Source organism: Trematomus bernacchii, unplaced genomic scaffold, assembly GCF_902827165.1.
Source record: "Trematomus bernacchii unplaced genomic scaffold, fTreBer1.1, whole genome shotgun sequence".
NCBI lineage: Eukaryota > Metazoa > Chordata > Actinopteri > Perciformes > Nototheniidae > Trematomus > Trematomus bernacchii.
In genome coordinates this window covers 2,566,816-2,590,356 of record NW_022987710.1, presented here as the reverse complement: position 1 = coordinate 2,590,356, position 23,541 = coordinate 2,566,816, and the positions used below count along the sequence as shown (strand labels likewise).

At 43.0% G+C, this 23,541-nt stretch overlaps 1 protein-coding gene across 1 annotated transcript in view; it reads left to right on the top strand.

Moving 5' to 3' along the window:
* Positions 1–22,114, top strand: part of LOC117491138 (anoctamin-9-like) — a 58,980-nt gene extending 36,866 nt beyond the window's left edge. The window contains exons 14-24 of the mRNA XM_034140997.1: positions 937–973; positions 3,086–3,197; positions 8,369–8,423; positions 8,531–8,628; positions 8,739–8,935; positions 11,002–11,154; positions 11,673–11,817; positions 11,908–12,027; positions 12,111–12,204; positions 12,302–12,414; positions 21,344–22,114. Coding sequence (XP_033996888.1) covers positions 937–973; positions 3,086–3,197; positions 8,369–8,423; positions 8,531–8,628; positions 8,739–8,935; positions 11,002–11,154; positions 11,673–11,817; positions 11,908–12,027; positions 12,111–12,204; positions 12,302–12,414; positions 21,344–21,377 — 1,158 coding nt within the window. The 3' untranslated portion in view covers positions 21,378–22,114. The remainder of the gene's footprint in view (positions 1–936; positions 974–3,085; positions 3,198–8,368; positions 8,424–8,530; positions 8,629–8,738; positions 8,936–11,001; positions 11,155–11,672; positions 11,818–11,907; positions 12,028–12,110; positions 12,205–12,301; positions 12,415–21,343) is intronic.
* Positions 22,115–23,541: the final 1,427 nt, after the last annotated feature.

The following is a 23,541-nucleotide window of genomic DNA, read 5'->3' as shown; positions in this document are numbered from 1 at the left end:
TCAGTCGTCAATAAAAATCATATATTTAAGCAGCATTAAGAGAGGTGAAATGTAACTTAAGTAAGTACTGTACTCACCATAACAGAGATTTAGCTTATTACCATTTGTACTCTAAGATGGCATGAAATTGTTTGTATTCTAAAACTTTTCAACCAAAATACTTCAGACCTATTTCAAACTGATGACCAGAACAAATACACAATGTAATACCACTTATAAGCAGAGATTCATTTTAATAAAATTTCATTTGGGCTCAACATAATTTTTTCTTTTAAAGTTATGAATCCGTCCAAGCTTTTAATGAATAACAGTAGCAAGAGTGACAATAAATTCAGACATTTAAAAGGAAAAGGAATGCACTTTTTAGGGTAAAGCACTTATTTCTTGCAAACTATTTCTTAGACCCCCGCCAGAGAGTACTGTGGATAGTTAATATCTTCATATCTTTTATAATGATTGTATATTATTTTAAATTGTGCCACCCAAATGTATAAAGCATCAATAAAATGAACTTCACCTTTACCTCTACCGATGCAACATTAAAATGATGACAACTTGATTAATTAATCAATAATTATACCTTTAAACATTTACAGCCATGGAATACAATAAGTGATCACTGCAAAATGGAGTTTCTGTAGTTTTACTACTTAGTTTTTTGGTTGAGTAAAACGAAACAAAATGATTTTATTTTCTAACCTTCTGAAAATGATTGACGATGCACTGTGTCATTGTCCTGCTGGAGAAATCAAACCTCAGAATTACAGATTTAATATGGTATATTTATATTTCATGTGCTTATGAGCTTAGTACGTGGTGATTGAAGTGACAGAAACAGCTGGAAACAGCTGAGAAAAAGGAACACCATTCAGCTGTTGTAGGTCTGCCTGCCAGCAACGGAACCATCACATATTTCTGTTTCTCTTTCACCTGTAGGTAAACAGATGGGTGTCCCTTAAGCTCTGTGACATAGGTAAGACCAAATCATAATACTGTATTCGCTATGAATCAGAATCGGTTTATTACCTGTAGGTTTACACATACCAGGTATTTGCTTTAGTATATGTGGTGCATACAAAGACACAGAAAGAAGAATACGTAAAAGATACAATAAAAATGTTAACGACGACCGAAACGACCGACAGGTGTGTTCAAAGATCAAAGCGTTTCCACGGCAACGCCCTGCCAGTGAACGAGAGACAGCCTGTCAGAGAATGTATTAACAATATTGTGCTGCATTATTGCTTCTAGGTAAACAACTGTAACTCCAATCAGCTAAGTATCCTACCCAGAGTATTTAGGATACCAGATGAACACACCTGATGACTCTCGTGTTTGCTATATGTGTAAGTCCGTTTGATGAAATGAGCATATCGGTGCGGCCGTGACAAATTTCCCTACATTATGATCACCAAATTATGTATGAAGAGTGAAAATTGTGGCCAGCCGAGCAATAGTTGGAAAAAAACCTCTTCAGATTGTACAGCTCCTCTCCCCTCTAGCCGTGATGTCACCCACTCTAAGTCTTAAAGGTCCCATGACATGGTCATTTCTACTGATTATAATTCCATTGTTGAGGTCTACTAGAATAGATTTACATTGTTCAATTTTCCAAACTCACATTGGTTTCTCATACAGCATCTCTGTAAAGTATGTGTATTCACTCTCTGTCCTCAACGGCTTGTTGGAGCTCCTGCTCCAGCCTGGCTGGCTGTGAGTCTGTGTGTGTGCTCACACACAGACTCACAGCCTCGCCGCGTCCCGCCGTCTCAGGCTGAGAAATCCGTTCGCTGCTGCGAGCTGCTGCGAGGAGCGGACAGGTTTCCGGGTCGGCGATACAGCGAGAACAAGCGAAACTCATCCTAAGCACACACAAACACTCACAGCCGAAGTAGATACAATAAGTGTGGCTTGATATTGAGTAAGAAAAAGGTTTATAACGCTGTGAGAATGGGTCTGCGGAGAGCATTTCTCCGCGATCCCAACTCGTCTATTACCAGCGTTCAGGGAGCTCTATGCAAGTCAATGGGGACTCCCTGTTAGTTAGCCAAGGGATCCTGGTGTGTGAGGTGCTCCGCAGATTGGTCCATTTGTTGTTGATTTGGGTATTGACACGTCAGAGAACCCAGGAAGAAAACAATCGAAAATGAGAAATCTCCAACGAGGCGTTCTGGGGCAGCATAGACAGGTCTTTTCTGTGTTAGAGTTTTACTCGCTACAGGGTGTACTTTGAGGGTTTGTGACTCTGCAGACCGTTTACATGCATAAAAACCTTCATAACACACAAGGGGACGGGTAATAACCAGTAAAGCATGACATGGGCTCTTTAATGACCAGGCTCCGCTCTGAATGAAGTCTGAGGGGGTTTCCGGCTGACGCATTACATGCAGCGCACGAATGGGGCTTTTTTTTCAACTAATCGACTAATGAAAAATTGCTCGATTAAGACTTTATAAATCGACTAGGGATTAATCGACTATAAGGGGGCAGCCCTAGTTTTCTGAGATTTGCGTGAAAACGGCTAGGCACATCCCTTTTTAAAAGACATAGCAACCCGATCCCGGTCATTCCGCACCTTTTGATGTGTTTTTTGTGTGTTTCTGAAGGAGAATAACATGAGATAAGATTGTTGAATACTAGACTGTGTGTGGCTTCGCCAGTCACACAGAATTAACAATATTTACATTGTGTGTGTGTGTGTGTGTGTGTGTGTGTGTGTGTGTGTGTGTGTGTGTGTGTGTGTGTGTGTGTGTGTGTGTGTGTGTGTGTGTGTGTGTGTGTGTGTGTGTGTGTGTGTGTGTGTGTGGTGTGTGTGTGTGTGTGTGTGTGTGTGTGTGTGTGTGTGTGTGTGTGTGTGTGTGTGTGTGTGTGTGTGGTGTGTGTGTGTGTGTGTGGTGTGTGTGTGTGTGTGTGTGTGTGTGTGTGTGTGTGTGTGTGTGTGTGTGTGTGTGTGTTGTGTGTGTGTGTGTGTGTGTGTGTGTGTGTGTGTGTGTGTGTGTGTGTGTGTGTGTGTGTGTGTGTGTGTGTGTGTGTGTGTGTGTGTGTGTGTGTGTGTGTGTGTGTGTGTGTGTGTGTGTGTGTGTAGAGAAGACCAACTCGTTTGCTGCCACAGAGAGGAACTTCACAGTGAAGATGTTCACCTTCCAGTTCTTCACTCTCTTCTCATCGCTCTTCTACGTGGCCTTCTTCCTGGGCAGGTACTCTGTAACTGACTGTGTGTTCTGTAGTTGTTTGTATGTTTTTGAAGCTCATGTAGTACTTCCTGCATCCTTCTGTTGGACACGGTCCCCTTGGGTCTGCATGTACATTTCATCAGCAGAAGAATTTGTTCGCATGTTTGCACCACTAACCTTAGCTATTTGCTGCGCATATTGGGCTGCGCATATTGGGCGTCCTTACAGCGGACAGAATAAACAGAACTAACACATCCAAGACAGACTTGGCTACAGTTATATGTATCAGCCAAGTGCTGAATGGCCACTTTCAATGAATTGATATTGTACTAGTGGCTGATTGCATTCCTTTGGAGCTGGTGGCTTGGAAATACACATTGCATGTTACAGCCTGTTCACAGCAGAGAACTTACAGAGGAGGAAATAAGTATTTGATCCCTTGCAGATTTTGTAAGTTTGCCCACTTAAAAATAGATAAACAGTCTATCATTTTAATAGCAGGTTTATTTTAACAGTGAGAGTAAGAATATAAAAAAATAAATCCAGAAATGGACATTATATAAAAGATAAAAATTGATTTGCATTTAACTGTGGGAAATAATTATTTGATCCCCTTGCAGAACGTGTCTCAGTACTTGGTGGAGAAACCCTTGTTGGACACACAGAGGTCGGATGCTTCTCGTAGTTGGTCTCCAGGTTTTTGAACATCTCAGGAAGGATTGTGGTCCACTCCTCTCTGAAGATCCTCTCCAAATCCTGAAGGTTTTGAGGCTGATGCTTGGCATCTGGAAGCTTCAGCTCCCTCCACAGATTTTCTATGGGATTAAGGTCCGGAGACTGGCTAGGCCCCTCCCTCACCTAAATGTGCTTCTTCTTTAGCCCCTCCTGTGTTGCCTTGGCCGTATGTTCAGGGTCATTGTCCTGCTGGAAGACCCATCCATGACCCATGTTCAGAGTCCTGGCTGAGGGAAATAGGCTATCGGCCAAGATCTTACGCTACATGGCCCCGTACATCCTCTCCTCTATGCAGGAAGTCTTCCTGTCTCCTTAGCAGAGAAACACCCCCAAAGCAGAATGTTTCCACCTCCATGCTTGACAGTGGGGGGATGGTGTTCTGGGGTTATCGTCAGCATTTCTCTTCCTCCAAACACGGCGGGTTGAGTTGATGCCAGAATCTTGATTTTGGTCTCATCTGACCACATCACCTTCTCCCAAGCCTGAATCATTCAGATGTTCATTGTCAAACTTTAGATGGGCCTTTCATGTTCTTCTGGAGCAGGGGGCCTTCAGGCGCTGCAAGATTTGATCCATTATGGTGTAGTGTGTTCCCAATAGTTTTCCTGGTGACTGTGGTGGTCCCAGCTGCCTTGAGATCATTAACAAGTTCCTCCCGTTTAGTTCTGGGCTGATCCCTCACCTTTCTCATGATCATCAATACCCCACGGGGCCAGATCTTGTGTGGAGCCCCAGACCGAGGGCGATTGATGCTCATTTTGTCTTTCTTCTATTTCTGAATAATTACACCAACAGTTGTGTCCTCCTCACCAAGCTGCTTTCTGATGGTCTTGTAGCCGATCCCAGCCTTGTGCAGGTCTACAGTCTTGTCCCTGAGGTCCTTAGATAGCTCTTTGGTCTTGCCCATGGTGGAGAGGTTGGAATCTGATTGATTGATTCTGTGGACAGGTGTCTTTTATACAGGTAACAAGTTGATATTAGGAGTACTTTCTTAAAGGAAGAGGACTTGTGTAACTGGTCTGTGGAAGCCAGAATGATTGTTTGTTGCAAGGGGATCAAATACTTATTTCACACAATTAAATGCAAATCAATTGATATCTCTTCTTTAATGTACATTTCTGGATATTCTTTTTGATATTATGTCTCTCGTTAGTCAAATAAACCTACCATTAAAATAAATTATAAACGGTTCATTTCTTTGCAAGTTGGTAAACTTGGTAAAAAATCGGAAAGGGATCAAATAATTATTTCCTTCACTGTATAACATGAAGGTGAGAACTACAAACCCAAATTCCAATGAAGTTGGGACGTTGTGTAAAACGTAAATAAAAACAGAATACAATGATTTGCGAATCCCTTTTGACCTATATTCAATTGAATACCCTACAAAGACAAGATATATAATATATACCCTTTTTGCAAATATTCACTCGTTTTTAATCTGATGCCTTCAACACGTTCCAATAAAGCTGGGACAGGGGCATGTTTACCACTGTGTTACATCACCTTCCTTCTAACAACACTCAATAACTGTTTGGGAATCGATGACACTAATTGTTCATTCTTGCTTGATGTACGACTTCAGTTGCTCAACAGTCCAGGGTCTCCGTTGTTGTATGTTGTGCTTCATAATGCACCCCACATGTTCAATGGAGACAGGTCTGGACTGCAGGCAGGCCGGTTTAGTACCCCCACTCTTTCACTACGGAGCCACGCTGTTGTAACTTGTGCAGAATGTGGCTTGGCATTGTCCGGCTGAAATAAGCAGGGACGTCCCTGAAAAAGAAGGAGCCGGCTCTAAGCACCGAAAACCGGTTCTTAGCTGGCCCCACTCGGCTGCCCAAGAACCAAGAGCCAATACGTCACGCTTACGTCGGAGGGGGCGAGATTAACCTGAGCATTACATGTCACTTGTTAGACGCTTTTATCCAAAGCAACTTACATACTCAATACTGTGGGCAATCCCCACAGGAGCAATTTGAGGTGAAGTGTCTTGCCCAGGGACACAATGACATGCTGACTGCAGTGGGGTTTGAACCTGTGACCCCCTGATCCGAACACCTACGGACAACCCACTACGCCACACGCAATAACAGTTCAAGCGAGTACGGCAAATACAAGTTGTAACAAGCAGTAGCGCTGAGCAAAGTGACTAGAACGCAACCACACACTTCTAAAAAAAAAACAACACAGGCAACACTAACCAGGCTTAGTGTGATTCTGTTTATGTTTACCTTACTTTGACCATCCGTTTGCAGTTATTGATCATGATGGAGAGCAGGCAGACGTTTTCCTGTTGTTTTGCATTATAGCAGCTATCGGATGGAATCAATACATGGGCTACACAGGTTGTCATGTCCGTCTAAGTAGAATCATAATGAAAAATATGCCGGTAGAATATGCCTGTAGAAAACGGCTTATGCCACAATAGGATAGCAACAAGTAGTCAAGAAAGTCAGATTAGCTTTGGTTGCTATGCTAACATCACCCATTTTATACCAGAGAAACTCCACAACGCATTGCGATGCCAAACAGCGTCAATTCAGACTGAAACTCATTCACTTAAGGGGATGGGGGATATTTATCAGTTGCTTGTGTGACAGTCAGACAGTGAATACTATCCAGCGGCCGCTGCCGTGAGTTAATGGAAGACTAAACTCTGCCGTGAGTTAACGGGAGACTAAACTCTGCCGTGAGTTAACGGGAGACTAAACTCTGCCGTGAGTTAACGGGAGACTAAACTCTGCCGTGAGTTAATGGGAGACTATAGCCGTGAGTTAACGGGAGAATAAACTCCGGTGGAAGAGCAGCACTGCAGCAGTGAAAAAAATATCCCTGAACCACATTAATAAACAATGAACCACGGCTCTCTGGAGAAAAGTATAAGGGTTGGGAAGTAGTTATTTAATTGAATCTGGCTTCGTATGATTAATAGCAACACGATCTTCGACCCGACACAGTCCCCCATTGTTGTTGTTGTGAGCAGCGTTGGGGAGAAAATCAGCGACGTAAATGGTGATGTCATGACGCAGCAGCGGCAGCACCAGTCGGGCTCTGAGCGGTGGAAACACAAGTGGGGCTACAGAGAAGAACCAGTTAAGCACCAGAAAAGCTCAAGAACGGATCTTGAACCGGAACCAGTTTGGTGGTAAAGGGGCATTACAGGATGAGGTTGGTTTATAATGCAGTGCTGCCTGAGGGGTCGAAGGTCACAGGTTCAATGTTGGTTTTTCGGCCTTGCAGCTTACGTGCAGAGATTTCTCCGGATTCTCTGAATCTTTTGATGACGTTATGGACTGTAGATGATGGGAGGCTGTGGCTCAGTGAGTAGTGTGCTCAACTTGGAATCAGGGGGTAGCAAATTCGAGTCCCACTGCAGTCAGCAGGTCGTTGTGTCCCTGGGCAAGACACTTCACCGCAAATTGCTCCTGTGGGGATTGTCCACAGTACTGAATGTATGTAAGTCGCTTTGGATAAAAGCGTCTAACAAATGACATGTAATGTAATGATGAAATCCCTAAATTCCTTGCAATTGTACGTTGAGAAACATTGTCCTTAAACTGTTGGACTTTTTGCTCACGCAGTTGTTCACAAAGTAGTGAACCTCGCCCACCCTTGCTTGTGAACGACTGAGCCCCACTGGGTTTCTCCTTTTATACCCAATCATGACACTCACCTGTTTCCAATCAACCCGTTCACCTGTGGAATGCTCCAAACAGGACTTTTTTCAGCATTCCTCAACTTTCCCAGTCTTGTGTTGCCCCTGTCCCAGCTTTTTTGTACGTGTTGCAGGAATCAAATAAAAAATGACTTAATATTTGCATAAAAACATAAAGTAGATATATATCTGGTCTTTGTAGTCTATTTAATTGAATATAGGTCGAAAAGGATTTGCAAATCATGTATTCTGTTTTTATTTGTTTTACACAACGTCCCAACTTCATTGGAGATGTGAACTTAATCCACTTCTCCTCCATGTTGCTCCCGCTTTTTATAAATAACTCATAGCTGAGTAGCTAAAACATTATATATATCTCCGTCTGAAATAATAGATTAAAACTATTGGTATCAATTGGGCAAAACATTTGTTAATCCAAATAATACTGTTATTAACCATGATCAACCACAAGTTTAAAATACTTATATTTACTTGTATTTTTGGGGGAGATAAAACAAACATGTGTGGTGTTGTAATGAAGAAATGCCAATAACAGACTGGTTAGATATTATAACAGATCAGCTTAGTTTTGACTATTTCTAAATGATCTCATGAAGTCCAGCACATATCCGACACTTAGATAAAGCATTGACAAAGCCGCTGTCAACATTTAAAAATCAAACCTCTTATTGTCCCTTTTTCCTCAGCATGTACTGCTGTCTCACGTACTGTAGTACAGGAGGACTGTAGCCAGTTTCTAAATGCTCTTTGTTGATGTGAAGCTAAGGTTTTGTTGTCACAGGATTAACGGCCATCCAGGGAACTATGTCCGTATCGCTGGATGGAGACTGGAGGAGGTGAGGAGACTTTAGTTTTAGTTTAGGGTTTTAGTTATTTTTTGCCTTTCATAAAGCATGTTTGCACCACATTTCTTATTCTATGATATATTTTGTGTGTGTTGTAGTGCCATCCTAGCGGTTGTTTGACAGACCTCTTCATCCAGATGGCTGTTATCATGCTGCTCAAACAGACTCTCAACAACATTTTTGAGTTCATTGTGCCGTGAGTGTGCTGTATTTTCATTTAGGATCTACTATTAGGGAACAATGGTTATAGTGTCCATTGAAAATCACAGTTACTTTGCATTCATGTCAAAATGTTGTGTTTTCCAGTTGGTTAAAGAGCTGTCTGAGAAGAAAAACAGCAAAGAAGCTGGAGAGGAAGTGTGGTCACTGTTACAGGAAGTCCTGCCGTGACGAACAGGGACGCATTGAACCATGTGACGTCTGCAAACTTCGCCACTGGCTGTCTAATTATCACCTGGCCCACACGGATGCCTTCAGTCTGTTCAATGAGTTCCTGGAGATGGGTATGTCCACAGTCTGCGCTGACACTCATAACCAAAAACCCAACTCTCTAGCTCCACGAGGGGTTGTATCCTTGTGCAACATCCTTGTGAAGTCCTGACACATCTGCAATGTCTGCACTAGGTTAAAGGAGAGGTGTCATGCTTTTCCGGTTATTACCCGTCCCCTTGTGTGTTATGAAGGTTTTTATGCATGTAAACGGTGTGCAGAGTCAAAACCCTCAAAGTACACCCTATAGCGAGTAAAACTCTAACACAGAAAATACCTCCCCAAAACGCCTCGTTGGAGATACGTCATTGTCCATTTGATTCTTCCGGGTACGGGATGATGTAATCCCGTACCCGGAACGAAATGGACCAATCCGTGGAGCCGTTACGTTACGTCCGCGGAGCCATTACGTTAAGCCCCCGCTGATTGGTCCAAATTGACCAATCCACGGACTTCCTCACACACAGGCAACTCTGCTGATTTCTCCTCCCTGGCTGCAGGCTGATAACAGACAGTTGGGATCGTGGCAAAATTCTCTCTGCAGACCCATTCTCACAGCGTTTATCAACCTTTTTCTTAATCAATATCAAGCCACACTTATTGTTTTTACTTCGGCTGTGACTTTGTGTGTGCTCAGGATGAGTTTGGCTGTGTTTCGCTATGTATCCTAAACAAGGAAACAACACCTCCACGGAGCTCAGCGCGATTCACAACGTCCCGACCAATCAGAGCACACTGTGCTCACAGGGAGGGTGGGGGCTGGAGCTTTGGGAGCTACAACGAGCCGTTAAAGGCAGATAGTGAAATTCAGTAAATACACGTAGTTTACAGAGATGCTGTATGAGAAACCAATGTGAGTTTGGAAAATTGCACAATATAAATCTATTTTAGTATACCTCAACAATGGAATTATGATCAGTGGAAATGGCCATGACACCTCTCCTTTAAGATATCTTGATTTGAAGAGTTTGTTTGTGCATGGGCATAATACGAGAGCAGACTCAAGGGCAGAACTATACAAAAACGTTTCCTCTTTAGAGATGAAAATGATTTGTTGTTAAGACTCTTTCGCAAAAGTCATCCACTTTTTCACAAATAAATAACACTTTCAAAAATAAGGAATTAAAACCCATTATCAAATAAAGGCTATTTGGATTTGCTCTCCCTATACTATAGGCCTATAGAAAAAAAAAACTCCCGGCACTTATACTGTTTTTATGACAACAATATCTGTACAATGAACCATCACTGTGAAAAACTAGCATCGCTCCTTTGGATTGTCTGTTTATGCTGCTATATATTAGTTTGACATTGCTGCATGAACATCCACTGGAGGATTGTTGCTCTCGCACTAAGTTTGAATGAGGTTATCACCGCTCCGCCTGACAGCCTTACAGCGAGGAGGAAGATCTGCATACGGAGATAAAAGTATAACACTCACTCACGTCGTACATACTGTATGAAAATAAAGATTGTAAATATTAAACTAAATGTTGTACATATTGAAGTAAATGTCATGCATATTAAAGTGCAACACATCAGGGTCTGCCCAGCAGATCTGAATTATGATCATTTTTCGTTTCAAATCAGATTTTCCTCCAATTTCTACAGTGACGTTGTTGATGTTTTTTGAAAAGTTGAAATTATTTCATCTTAAAGTGCTCAGAACGTCCACACTAAAATAGTTTTTTTCAGGCGGCCGCACGTTCCTGCATACGCTCACTCTAATGAAAGGCTTGAAATGACTTGCAAAAGTAGCATGACAGGTAATAATACACAATAGGCTAACATATTAATATATAGAATAAAAGCACACATTAGTTGTACTAGAATACAATATAGACAAATAAGTAGGTAGGTAAGTACAGCTACTTCAGAACCTACATATGTGAACATAATTCAATATGTGTTGCCTGCTGTGTATAGAAAATCCTCAAGTGGTAAATCCTATTATTCTTTCTTATGCAACAGTATTTAAACAACACCCATTTCTCAGAACTTTTTTCACTTATTCATAATGCACTTTCCACATTCCTTGAATAATTACCTTTCCATCTTACTTATTGTCCCTCCCCTCCAGTGGTCCAGTTCAGTTTCACCACCATATTCGTGGCAGCGTTCCCCCTGGCCCCCCTGCTTGCTCTCATCAATAACATTTTCGAGATCCGTCTTGACGCCATCAAAATGGTCCGCCTGGAGCGCCGGCTGGTCCCTAGAAAGACCAACGACATTGGTGAGCTGTGTGTCTGTTACTGTAATAATACATAAAATAACCTTAAATAAATAAATAAAGGATCACTCCACAGGAAACCTTCAACATCCTGTTCCAATAACATTCACCTATACTGAAACATGTACAGGCATCTAATGAATTTATTAAACGAACTGTATGTGACAGTATGTCCTGTTAGTGTGTCAGTTAGCAAAACATCTCACAGATTGAAATGACTAAGAATAATTGTTAGGATGGTAAGAAAATCCCAAATATTACATTTTTGGTGCGGACATTGCCACCATGTGATCTGAAGACTCCTGAATGCTGTTCACGTAAAGATCCTCTTTTCACCACGCTTCCTAACATAATGCATGAATCATATTTGGATGAGTCAGTTTTTTCGATGATGATACAAAGTTACTTGTTTTCTTTTCTATAACCTGTGACAATACCTCTCTCTGGTAGTTCCTTCAGTCTGCCGTTGGTTATGCTGTGTGCAGGTGTGTGAGTGTAACAGCACTGTCCTCTGTCTGCAGGTGTGTGGACAAAGGTGTTGGAGGTCATTGGTGTGTTAGCAGTGATTGCTAATGGTTTAGTTATTGGAGTCTCCTCAGACTTCATTCCACGCCTTGTTTACCGTTATCGTTATGGCCCCTGTGCTAATGGAAGCACTTCCACACAGTGAGTTCTGTAATGGCTGGGACTAATGTATGTTTACACGTCGGCCAACTGTACAGTGTGTCACCATGATGGTTTGTGATCTCTTTGCAGCTGCATGCAGGGCTACATAAATGACACTCTCTCCACGGCTTTTGTAAGACACCAGGCAGTTAGAACTGACTTTATTCCAGATCAGATGATCACAGACGGCTTCAACGTCACACAGTGCAGGTGAGGAGATTTAATCCAACTATTAAAGACAAACCTGTCACAGATGTGATAAACAGGACTCTCTGTGTGGTGTGTGCCTGCAGCTACAGAGACTACAGGAGTGATGAAGACTACACTCTGACTTCTCAGTTCTGGTTGGTTTTGGCTGTGCGTTTTGCCTTCGTCATCCTGTTTGAGGTTTGTACTCCATAATTTCTTCGTCAGTGCTGTCCATATGAACTGAAGAACGCAGTGAAATAGTTTCTGTGTATGTTCTCTTTTGTTTTTCCTGTAGCATGTTGTGGTGGTGTGTAAGTTCATTGCTGCCTGGTTCGTTCCCAACAACCCCATTCAGGTGAAGAATGATCGGCTGCACGACAAACTGGCCCGTCTGAAAGAGGAGCTACGGTAGGCAGCGTGCCCGAGAGCAACACATGAACCAATCTGATTATAGTTACTTTTGTAAACCTGAAGTGAATACATTTTGGAGAGAGAGATTAATTAAAACAAGAGCATTGGGACTAAAACCAAATTGAAAAAGTGTATCTTGAGTTCTGTAAAAACATACTGAGAGTCCATAGAATCTGTCCAAACCATGGCTGCAGAGCAGAACTGGGACAATTTCCCCTCTTAATAAAAAAAAAAAAAAGGTTGGAACCATTTGATAGATTCGGATTCACACCAACACAAAGCATACTTAGAACAGCGAAGCTATCTGAACCCAGATAAATATACCTTGAATGGAACATTATAAGTGATGCTACGAAAATAATTCCCAACTCACAAGTAAAACAAATAGACAAAGATAATAAACTAAGATATTCCAAGCAGTGGAAAACAGAAATCCAAGCAATAAATAAACTAGAATGCTATAATTTTCTGAACAGAGAATTTCAATTAGCCCAATATTTGACCCAAATAAAACATCCAATAAAAAGACAAACCCTTACTAGATATAGACTTAGTGACCATAAACTTGCCATTGAAACTGGCCGCCATAAAAGTGAATGGCTAGAAAGAACAATAGGCGCTTTCACACCGGAGTACTTTTCCCAGGAATAGTTCCGATAGTTCCTGGGATTTTGCGTTCACACCAAAAAGATCTGGAACTAGAACTCTTTTTTGAGAACCTTTGCACCCCTTTTTAGTCCCTGCTAGAGAGCAGGGACTTTCCTGGGGAGAAAAAGGTTACAATTTCTGATTGGCTGGGCAAATTGCAAACCACGCCCCGTAAAAAATGTTGTCCGCACTGTTGTAAGACTATTTTAGACCACTGACATAATGATAATATATAATAATAATTCAAGTACATCCTTTCAAACAGAACTTTTTGTTGAACATTCAACATTGCAAATGAAATGTGAAATAATATTAAAATACATAAATGATATATAATAAATAAAACAAATTAATTAAATTATAATAAATTAATTAAATCACACACAACCAAAACAATCAATTGATCAATTGATCAATAGACTCAGGCTGGAAAACAGAGCTCTCCCTATCTATCTATCTATCTATCTATCTATCTATCTATCTATCTATCTATCTATCTATCTATCTATCTATCTATCTATCTATCTATCTATCTATCTATCTATCTATCTATCTATTTATATATATATATAAATATGAGCACACATTGTCTCACAAGCAAAAAAAACCCCTCAATACAACAGTCAAGTGTACAGTCCACTGTCCATACAAAGACCCAGATGCCTCAACAGGCCATATCCAAATCTGTATTTCAAAGTTTTCGAGCAAGGAACATCAACATGTTTGCATTGGAAGGTGGGGGCTCTCCATCTCCAGCTGCCGTGTTTGCTCCCAGCTGGGAAAACGGAATGGGGTGGTTGTGTTTTAGGTGTAGTTTAAGATTTGTGGTATTGCCAGCTTTTGTCGTTACCTTTTTTAAACAAATGCGACATACCGGCTCAGTCAAATCCGTAGGTTGGCCTCGTTCATTTGGCTTGAATCCAAAATACTGCCACACCGGAGATGTGTAGTTACGTTTTGTAACCAATTCCATTTCACTTTAAATTCCCCTTGAGTAAGACACACGTTGTCTCCCGCTTGTCGCTATATTATTAATTTGGATGCTACACTGCTGCACGTGCACGCGGAGTGTCTGACTGCTGAATGCATGGGGCAAGTGACTGGAAAAAGTTTTAAAAGTTATTATATCGTTTCAGTTAATAATTATTATTTCTATTTAGAGGCGCCTTTCAAAGCACCCAAGGACACCTTACAATTCATAAAATATTCTAAGGAAAGGTTTAAGACAGTACAAAAGGACTGTAACAGGGAACATGTTGGGAAACAGGAGACATGTAGCACTACAGTGAGTAGGCTGATCTGAACAGGTGGGTTTTGAGGAGGGACGTGAATGTGGTGATTGTGTCAGACTGTTGGATGTGAAGGGGGAGAGACTTCCATAGTTTGGGAGCAGCTAAAAGCCTGAGCCCCCATTGTGACTAGGCGTGGGGTCGGGACAGTTAGCAGGCTGGAGGGAGCGAGAGGGGGTATAGGAGGTCAGCCAGATAGGTGGGGGCCAGGAGAGAGGAGAGATGTCAGGATGTTTTCCTGACATCTGGTGCAAAGGGCTCATTTCCCCCATTCATAGGAGTGGAGACAAATCAGACCCTAATAACTACCGTGGCACCTGTGTCAGCAGTTGTCTGGGGAAATTATTCTGTAGTATTTTAAATAAAAGAATACAAGATTTCCTTAACCAACAATCCATCTTGAGTAAAAATCAAATTGGCTTCCTTCCAAAACACCGCACCACCGACCATGTATATACCCTTCACACTTTAATTAACAAACATGTACACCAAACAAAAAATGGTAAGATATTCACTTGTTTCATTGATTTCAAGAAAGCTTTCGACTCTATTTGGCATGAAGGGCTCTATTATAGACTTCTACATTGTGGTATAGGGGGCAAAATGTATGATCTGGTTAAATCAATGTATTTAGAAAACAAGTGTGCAGTTAAAATTGGAGACAAACAAACTGAATTCTTCACCCAGAGAAGAGGTGTTCGTCAGGGTTGCAATTTAAGTCCGACTATATTTAATGTATATATAAATGAACTTCAAGGTTCAAGGTTCTTTATTTGTCATACGAACATAGCTCAAGGTAGTTGTGTCGATGAAAATCTTAGGTCACAGGCTTCTCCAACAGTGCAACACAATAATACAGATAAACAGAAAAATATAGTGCAAGTAAATATTAAAAAGTAAATACAAAAAGAAAAATAGTTTTAAAAAAGTGAAATAGTGCAATAAGAGTCTATATGCAAGCTATTGGAATGATATATTAGATAAATAGATAAATAATTACTAAGTAGCAGATGAATGTTATGGATGTTCTTTCAACAGTTCAGGTGTTTAACAGTCTTATTGCCTGTCGGATGAAACTGTCTCTGAATCTGGTGGTTTTAGTCCGGATGCTGCGGTACCGCCTGCCAGACGGCAGCAGACAGAACAGTTTGTGGCTGGGGTGATGGGGGTCTTTTATAATCCGGAGGGATTTTTTCCTGAGCCGCTGGGAGTAAAGATCCTCCATGGGTGGCAGCTCCGTCCTGGTGATGTTCTGTGCAGTTTTCACCACCCTCTGTAAAGCCTAACGATTGAGGGCGGTGCAGCTGCCGTACCAGGCCGTGATGCAGCCAGTCAGGATGCTCTCTATGGTGCACCTGTAGAAGGTCAGGATGCTCTCTATGGAGCACCTGTAGAAGGTCAGGATGCTCTCTATGGAGCACCTGTAGAAGGTCAGGATGCTCTCTATGGAGCACCTGTAGAAGGTCAGGATCCTCTCTATGGAGCACCTGTAGAAGGTCAGGATGCTCTCTATGGTGCACCTGTAGAAGGTCAGGATGCTCTCTATGGTGCACCTGTAGAAGGTCAGGATGCTCTCTATGGTGCACCTGTAGAAGGTCAGGATCCTCTCTATGGTGCACCTGTAGAAGGTCAGGATACTCTCTATGGTGCACCTGTAGAAGGTCAGGATCCTCTCTATGGTGCACCTGTAGAAGGTCAGGATCCTCTCTATGGTGCACCTGTAGAAGGTCAGGATGCTCTCTATGGTGCACCTGTAGAAGGTCAGGATACTCTCTATGATGCACCTGTAGAAGGTCAGGATACTCTCTATGGTGCACCTGTAGAAGGTCAGGATACTCTCTATGGTGCACCTGTAGAAGGTCAGGATACTCTCTATGGTGCACCTGTAGAAGGTCAGGATACTCTCTATGGTGCACCTGTAGAAGGTCAGGATGCTCTCTATGTTGCACCTGTAGAAGGTCAGGATGCTCTCTATGGTGCACCTGTAGAAGGTCAGGATCCTCTCTATGGTGCACCTGTAGAAGGTCAGGATCCTCTCTATGGTGCACCTGTAGAAGGTCAGGATGCTCTCTATGGTGCACCTGTAGAAGGTCAGGATGCTCTCTATGGTGCACCTGTAGAAGGTCAGGATCCTCTCTATGGTGCACCTGTAGAAGGTCAGGATACTCTCTATGGTGCACCTGTAGAAGGTCAGGATCCTCTCTATGGTGCACCTGTAGAAGTTGCAGAGTATCCTGGAGTCCATGTTGAACCTCCTCAACCTGCGGAGGAAGAAGAGCCGCTGTCAAGCTTTTTTGGTGATGGTGGTGGTGTGAAGAGTACATGTCAGGTCCTCAGTGATGAGTCCATGTCAGGTCCTCAGTGATGTGGACACCGAGGAACCTGAAGCTGCTGACTCTCTCCACCGTAGTCCCATTGATGGCGATGGGGGCGTGTCCCTCTCTCTGCTGCTTCCTGTGATCCACAATCAGCTCCTTTGTTTTGCTGATGTTGAGATGGAGGTTGTTATCCTGGCACCAAGATGTCAGGTTTTCGACCTCCTCTCTGTCCGCCGTCTCGTCGCCGTCTGTGATCTGGCAGATGACGGTCGTGTCGTCAGCAAACTTCACGATGGTGTTGGAGCTGTGTGTGGCCACGCAGTCGTGAGTGAACAGGGAGTAGAGGAGAGGGCTGAGCACGCAGCCTTGAGGGGCACCGGTGTTGAGGATCAGGGTGGAGGATGTGATGTTTCCCACCCGCACTGCCTGGGGTCTGCCCGTCAGGAAGTTCAGGATCCAGTCACAGAGGGCGCTGTTGAGCCCGAGGTCTCTGAGCTTGATGACCAGCTTGGAGGGCACAATGATATTGAAGGCTGAACTGTAATCAATGAACAGCATTCTCACATATGTGTTCCTCTGGTCCAGGTGTGAGAGGGCAGTGTGGAGGGTGAGGGCTATGGCGTCGTCTGTGGACCTGTTTGCTCTGTAGGCAAACTGCAGGGGGTCCAGAGAGTCAGGGAGGGAGGAGGTGATGAATGATTTGACTAACTGCTCAAAGCACTTCATGATGATGGAGGTGAGTGCTACTGGGCGGTAGTCGTTGAGGCTGGTGATTTTTGTCTTTTTGGGGACAGGAACGATGGTGGAGTGTTTGAAGCATGTGGGGACTACACCTGTGAACACCTCTGCCAGCTGAACTGCACACACCCTGAGAACACGGCCAGGGATGCCGTCAGGTCCAGGAGCCTTGTGTGGGTTAACCCTTTTAAAGGATTTACACACATCTGCCCTGTTTAAAACAAAAGGGCAGGGCTCTAGCTCCTGGTCCCTCTGTACCTCCACAGCCTGGCTGCTCTCAAAACATGCAAAAAAACTGTTCAGCTCATCTGGGAGAGATGCGCACGCAGACACTCCCGCAGCACCCCCCGCTGCTCCTTTGTAGTCTGTCATTGTTCTTAGTCCCGCCCACATGTTCCAGGTGTTACAACCTTTGAAGTCAGACTCCACCTTCTCTTTGTACTGTCTCTTTGTACCGCTGATTGCTCTCCGGAGTTCATACCTAGAATTCCTGAACTCCTCCAAATCTCCAGCTCTGTGCGCGATAGTGCGCGCTTTCAGTTTGCCATGCACCTCGCCGTTTATCCAGGGCTTTTGATTTGGGAATGTTCGTACAGAAACCTTCGGTACCACGTCATCGATGCATTTCCCTATGTAGCAGATGACCGTGTCCATGTGTGTGTTGATGTTATTGTCCTCAAACACACTCCAATCCGTAGATTCGAAGCAGTGCTGCAGTGCTGAGTCTGACTCCTCACTCCATCGCTGTACTGTCCTTGTCACCGGTCTGTACGTTTCTGCTTGTAAGCAGGCAGCAGCAGCAGCAGTGAGATGTGGTCTGATTTGCCGAAGGGAGGGCGAGGGAGAGCCTTATATCCATGTCGAAAAGGGGAATAAACATGGTCCAGTATGTTTCCCCCGCCTGTCGGGAAGCTGATGTGTTGGTAGTACTTCGGCAGGACCTTCTTCATGTTAGCAGTGTTAAAATCCCCGGCCACAACGAACGCCGCCTCTGGCCGTGAAGTCTCGGTCTTATCAATAATCCCAAACAGCTGATCGAGTGCCGTGTTGTTGTCGGCGAGCGGTGGAATATACACTGCTGTTATCACAACAGATGTGAATTCCCTCGGCAGGTGAAAAGCCCGGCATGTGATCATGAGGTGCTCTAGATGAGCGGAACAGTCCGAAGAAATAATCTTCACATCTGTGCACCAGTTGTTATTAGTCATTACACACACACCGCCTCCCTTACTTTTCCCCGAGTTAACAGTCTGGTCCTGACGAAAAATAGTGAATCCGTCAGGAACAATGGCGGAGTCCGGGATAGTGGGGTTGAGCCAAGTCTCAGTGAGAATTAACACGTTACAGTTCTTAATGTCCCGTTGAAAAGCAATCCGACTTCTGAGTTCATCTATCTTATTTTCAATGGATTGAACATTAGCCAGAAGAATACTCGGAAGAGGGGGTCGGTTTCCTCGTTTTCTCAGTCTGACCAGCAGCCCGGCACGGGACCCTCGCTTTGTCTTCCTCCTGCGTCTCTCAGGTAGGACAGCAACAGGTAGCCATGGCGAATCTCCATTGTCTGTCGGTGGGTTATTGTCCACGAAGTTTCGGATGTGAAGAAGTTCCTCTGCTATATTGTATAGCAGAGTTGGTGCGGTCGGCTTGCATGTTGCGAACCATGTTAAAAGCATAACTGCAAAAAGTAAATAAACACGCACAAAATACAATGTCAGGAGAACAAATACCAGTTTACCATAAATAATCATATCATTGAACATAGTATGAGTTATACCTACCTTGGTTTAACCATAACAGTATCAGGAAGTTTCAACATGGCAGTGAATGCACTAAAAGAAAAAGCCAGAAGAGCTCTAAATGCAATTAAGAGAACATTTTATAATTTCCAAATTCCAATTAAAATCTGGCTTAACATGTTTTATAGTGTGATCCAGCCCATTGCGCTGTACGGTAGTGAAGTATGGGGTCCACTCAGTCACCAGAGCTATACCCGCTGGGACAAACATCCAACAGAGTCTTTACATGCAGAATTCTGCAGATACATTTTACGTGTACAGAGAAAAACACCAACAAATGCATGTAGAGCAGAATTAGGCAGATACCCTCTGATCATTAACACTCAAAATAGAGCACTAACATTCTTTAACTACCATAGATCCAGCCCCCGAGACACCCTCCTCTCCAAAGCCCTCCAAAGCCAAGAGCTAAACCCAGAGAAGAGTCCCCTATGTCTGTTGGTGCTGAGGCTAACTGCCCCCTCTCACAGCCACTCTGTCCAGTCTCTCAACAACACTGCTCTCCAAACACCAATCACAGTCAAACGCATTATAACACAATGTAAAGACAACTATTTACAACATTGGAAAGAAGAAACTAAAAGCCAAAGTAGATTAGAATGTTACCTGGCTCTAAACAGAGATTATAAACTGGCAGAATATCTGTCTACTGCCAGAGATAGAAAGCAGAGACAGATCCTAACCAAGTACAGGCTCAGTGACCACACACTGGCAATCGAAACAGGAAGACTCAAAAGATCCTGGCAACCAAAAGAAAACGGAATATGTGGTGACTCTACGACAGGTGAGACTGAGACAGAGATGCACTTCCTCCTAAATAAGTGTGCAAAAATATTTACATTGTATTTTCGAATCCTGAACGAGACCGCCGGCAGAGCGCGTCTCCCCCTGGAGAAGGAAGCCATGCACGCCATGCACGCCATGCACGCAACGCAGCGCAGAAGGATAACTTCTAGGCCCCGCTCTCTTTAACTCCAGTCGACTTTCTGCTGCTTTCCTCCATGGTGAAACGATCAGGGGTGTAGCGTACTTCACACATTGCAGTATAAGGAGCTGTACATGCCGCAGTTTTTGCGTGGCTGTGTCTTTAGTTGAAAGCCCAGTGGCGATCTGTCATCGAAAATACTGGCCAACTGTGTGTTCTGGAGAATCACAGTACGTCCGGTCGCCAGCGGGCCGTTGACGACCGGGCTCGGTTCGCTGACGACCGGGCTCGCTTCGCTGACGGCCGGCACCGCCCTTTATTTATTTAAATGTGTTTAAACTGCATCATGTAAGTTGCGCTGATAGGCGACAGAGGTCCACAGCTTCCCCGCAGCGAGGCTCCCCCCGCCCTCCAGTTGACAGGCAACGAGCGTCGAGCCCCCCCCCCCCGTTTACAGTTCACGAACGTCGGCACACTAATCAGATTTTATTTTTTAAATGGCACTTCATATCAAAAAGGTTGCCGACCCCTGATATAGATAGATATATATATCTATATATATATATATATATATCTATATATATATATATATATATAGATATATATGGGGGCCAGGTTGTGGAGGGCTTTGAATTCTATCCGGTATTTTACAGGTAGCCAATGCAGATGGGGGTGATGTGGTCAGAGGATTTGGTGCAAGTGATGATCCGGGCAGCAGAGTTCTGAATGATTTGAAGTTTATTGAGGAGTTTGATGGGAAGGCCTGAGAGCATGGTATTACAATAGTCAATACGGGATGTGACGAATGCATGAACCAGGACTTCAGTGCTGGATTGAGACAGGGCGAAGTCTGGAGAAGAATGCAGTCCGGGTGATGTTTTTTATGTGGGGTGCAAATGAGAGGGAGCTGTCCAGAATGACACCAAGATGTTGTGTTTGAGTTGTGCTCTTGATAAGCCATTACAACAGTAAAATAAGAGTCTCCTGTTCACCAAAACATACCCATCTGTTATGGAAAAAGAAAGTATCTCAAAAGAAAGTATATTAAAAGTAATCTGAATACTTTTTTAGGACACGTAACTGTATTCGGATTACTTTCAGAGCCATGTATTCAGGCACTAATTACATTTAAAAGTAACCCTCCCAACCCTGGACACAATAGTGTGGCCTTTCTCCTTTTCCTAACTGAGTGTGTTTTTGTTGTTATTTCAGTGAAAGCAAGCGCAGCAAAACGACAGATGTCTGACCTGCAGCAGCTGAGTCCGCACTGCTTCCAGTATCATAGGAAACGTGATACTCGTGCTAAGATTTCACTACACAACCATCACACTACACACAACTGTCATGTGATGTTTTTTATGTGTGTAAGAAAGTAAATGTATTGTCATTTTATTTTGTTCATTAATTGTTGTTGTTTCAAGAAGAATGTCTTCCGTAGGGAAAACCTACACTTCATACATGGACTGCCAGACAGAACACAGGTTTCATGAAAAATGCACTGAATGAACAGTCATCCTAAAGCATTTATTATACTAATAAATAATGTATTGTTTTATCATGAGAAAAAACTTGAAATCTTTTTCAGACGGAAACCGTTGAAAAAATGAAATGCAATGTGTTTTGTACTGTAAACCTAGTGTACATGCTCCCGTGTAATTCTGTGTGATGGCGAAGCCACACAGTATAGTATTCGACATACTTATCTCATCTTATTCTCCTTCTTTCGCCACAAATGTTGTCATGCTACTCGCCCGGACAGCCCCGGCCCAATTTAACCACTGGGTATTTGTGAGGGAGCTCCAACATGGCTGAAGCTCACCAAAGTTTAATATATTTCATAGTTCAACGTTTTGTCAATTGTTTGGTTTATTGGTCGAATACTGGTTTCTAATGGTTTCTGAGGAGTTTTACTGGAATGAAAGAGCACAAAGCAGCATACTACATTAAACCTGACCTTGACAGAGAGGTTGAAGTTCATGTGGAGAGGAGGCTTCAGTAGTCTGTCTGTTTTATCTCTTGGGAACAATGCCTAAATCAATGCATTGGGTTAGTCACACAATTCATTCTCTTGTGCTTTGTTCTATCTGAATTATGATAAGGAGTTTAGGGCTGCACGATATTGGAAAAAACTGACATTGCGATATTTTCTTCCCCTGCGATATATATTGCGATATGAAAAAATACAGGAATTGAAGAAAAGGCAGTTGTTTTTTTCCGCAAACCATCCGTTCTTGAACTTTAATGCTATACAATTGGTATTTTTTTAACTATATTTAACTGGATGAAGGATTTTAGTCACGGACGTCTGGATCTTAAGTTATCAGAGCAACAAGCTGAGCTAGCTCGGTTAGCAGCGCCGAACTGCCCTGGAGAAACACATGAAACTACTTTATTCAGTGTTTTTACCTTTAATCACTGGGTCCGTTTGCTTTGGAGATTTGATTGTGATTGGTGGTTTGCTGTGCATGCAGAGCCTGCATGTCACTCACTCAGGTACCCCTGACATGAGAGTTTTCCATTTGTAGCAAGCGGCAAAATAATTGTAACATGACGTGTTTGAGTTAATTTGCCTACTTAATATCGCAAGTCCTATAAAAAGAAATGAAAAAATATATATAAAAAAAGAAAAGAAAAAAATCCTGCGATGTGAATATCGCGATTATCATCACGACACGATATATCGTGCAGTCCTAAAGGAGTTATCACAAACTGTTTAGTTGTGCTATCTTACAATCAATACTGTATATAGTAAATGTGAGGTAAAGTGTGTTGCCAATGTAACCGGTTAGAACTCGAAGTTGCGATGAGGTCTTAAAATGTATGGAAAGGGTCTTAAAAAAGTTCTTAAAAGGTATTACATTTGACTTCAGGATTCCTGCATATACCCTGTGTAAACTGAAGAGACAAATTACCTCCTCTGGCTTTGGTCAACGCAAGAGGTACAGAGGAAATTGGACGGCACAACGCGGTCTAAAGCTATTTTCCAGCAGCTGCAGCGGGAGTTGGCCACCACTGGATACCACCGGACTCTGGAGAAAATAAGCAACAAGCTAAAAAAACTCAAGAAAGACTACCGGGATCATTGTTGTTGATATGAGGGATTTTCGTGCTGTGTGGGTGTCATAAGAAGGAACGTAAACGTTTACGTGATGACGCAAACGATGACGAAATGACGCAGCTTCACTCGAGCTCCACTCGGGCTCTGAGCGGTGGATTCACAAGTGGTGCTACAGAGGAGAACCGGTTCAGCACCAGAAAAGCCAAAGAACTGTACTTGATCCGGTTTGGTGGAAAAGGGGCAATAGTCAGCTAAAAGTGAGCTCAAATTAATGGATATTCTTTGTTGTACCTTAACAATACAACTAATGCTATTAATACTTACTCAGCAGGGGTAATGTTAGCATCCAACA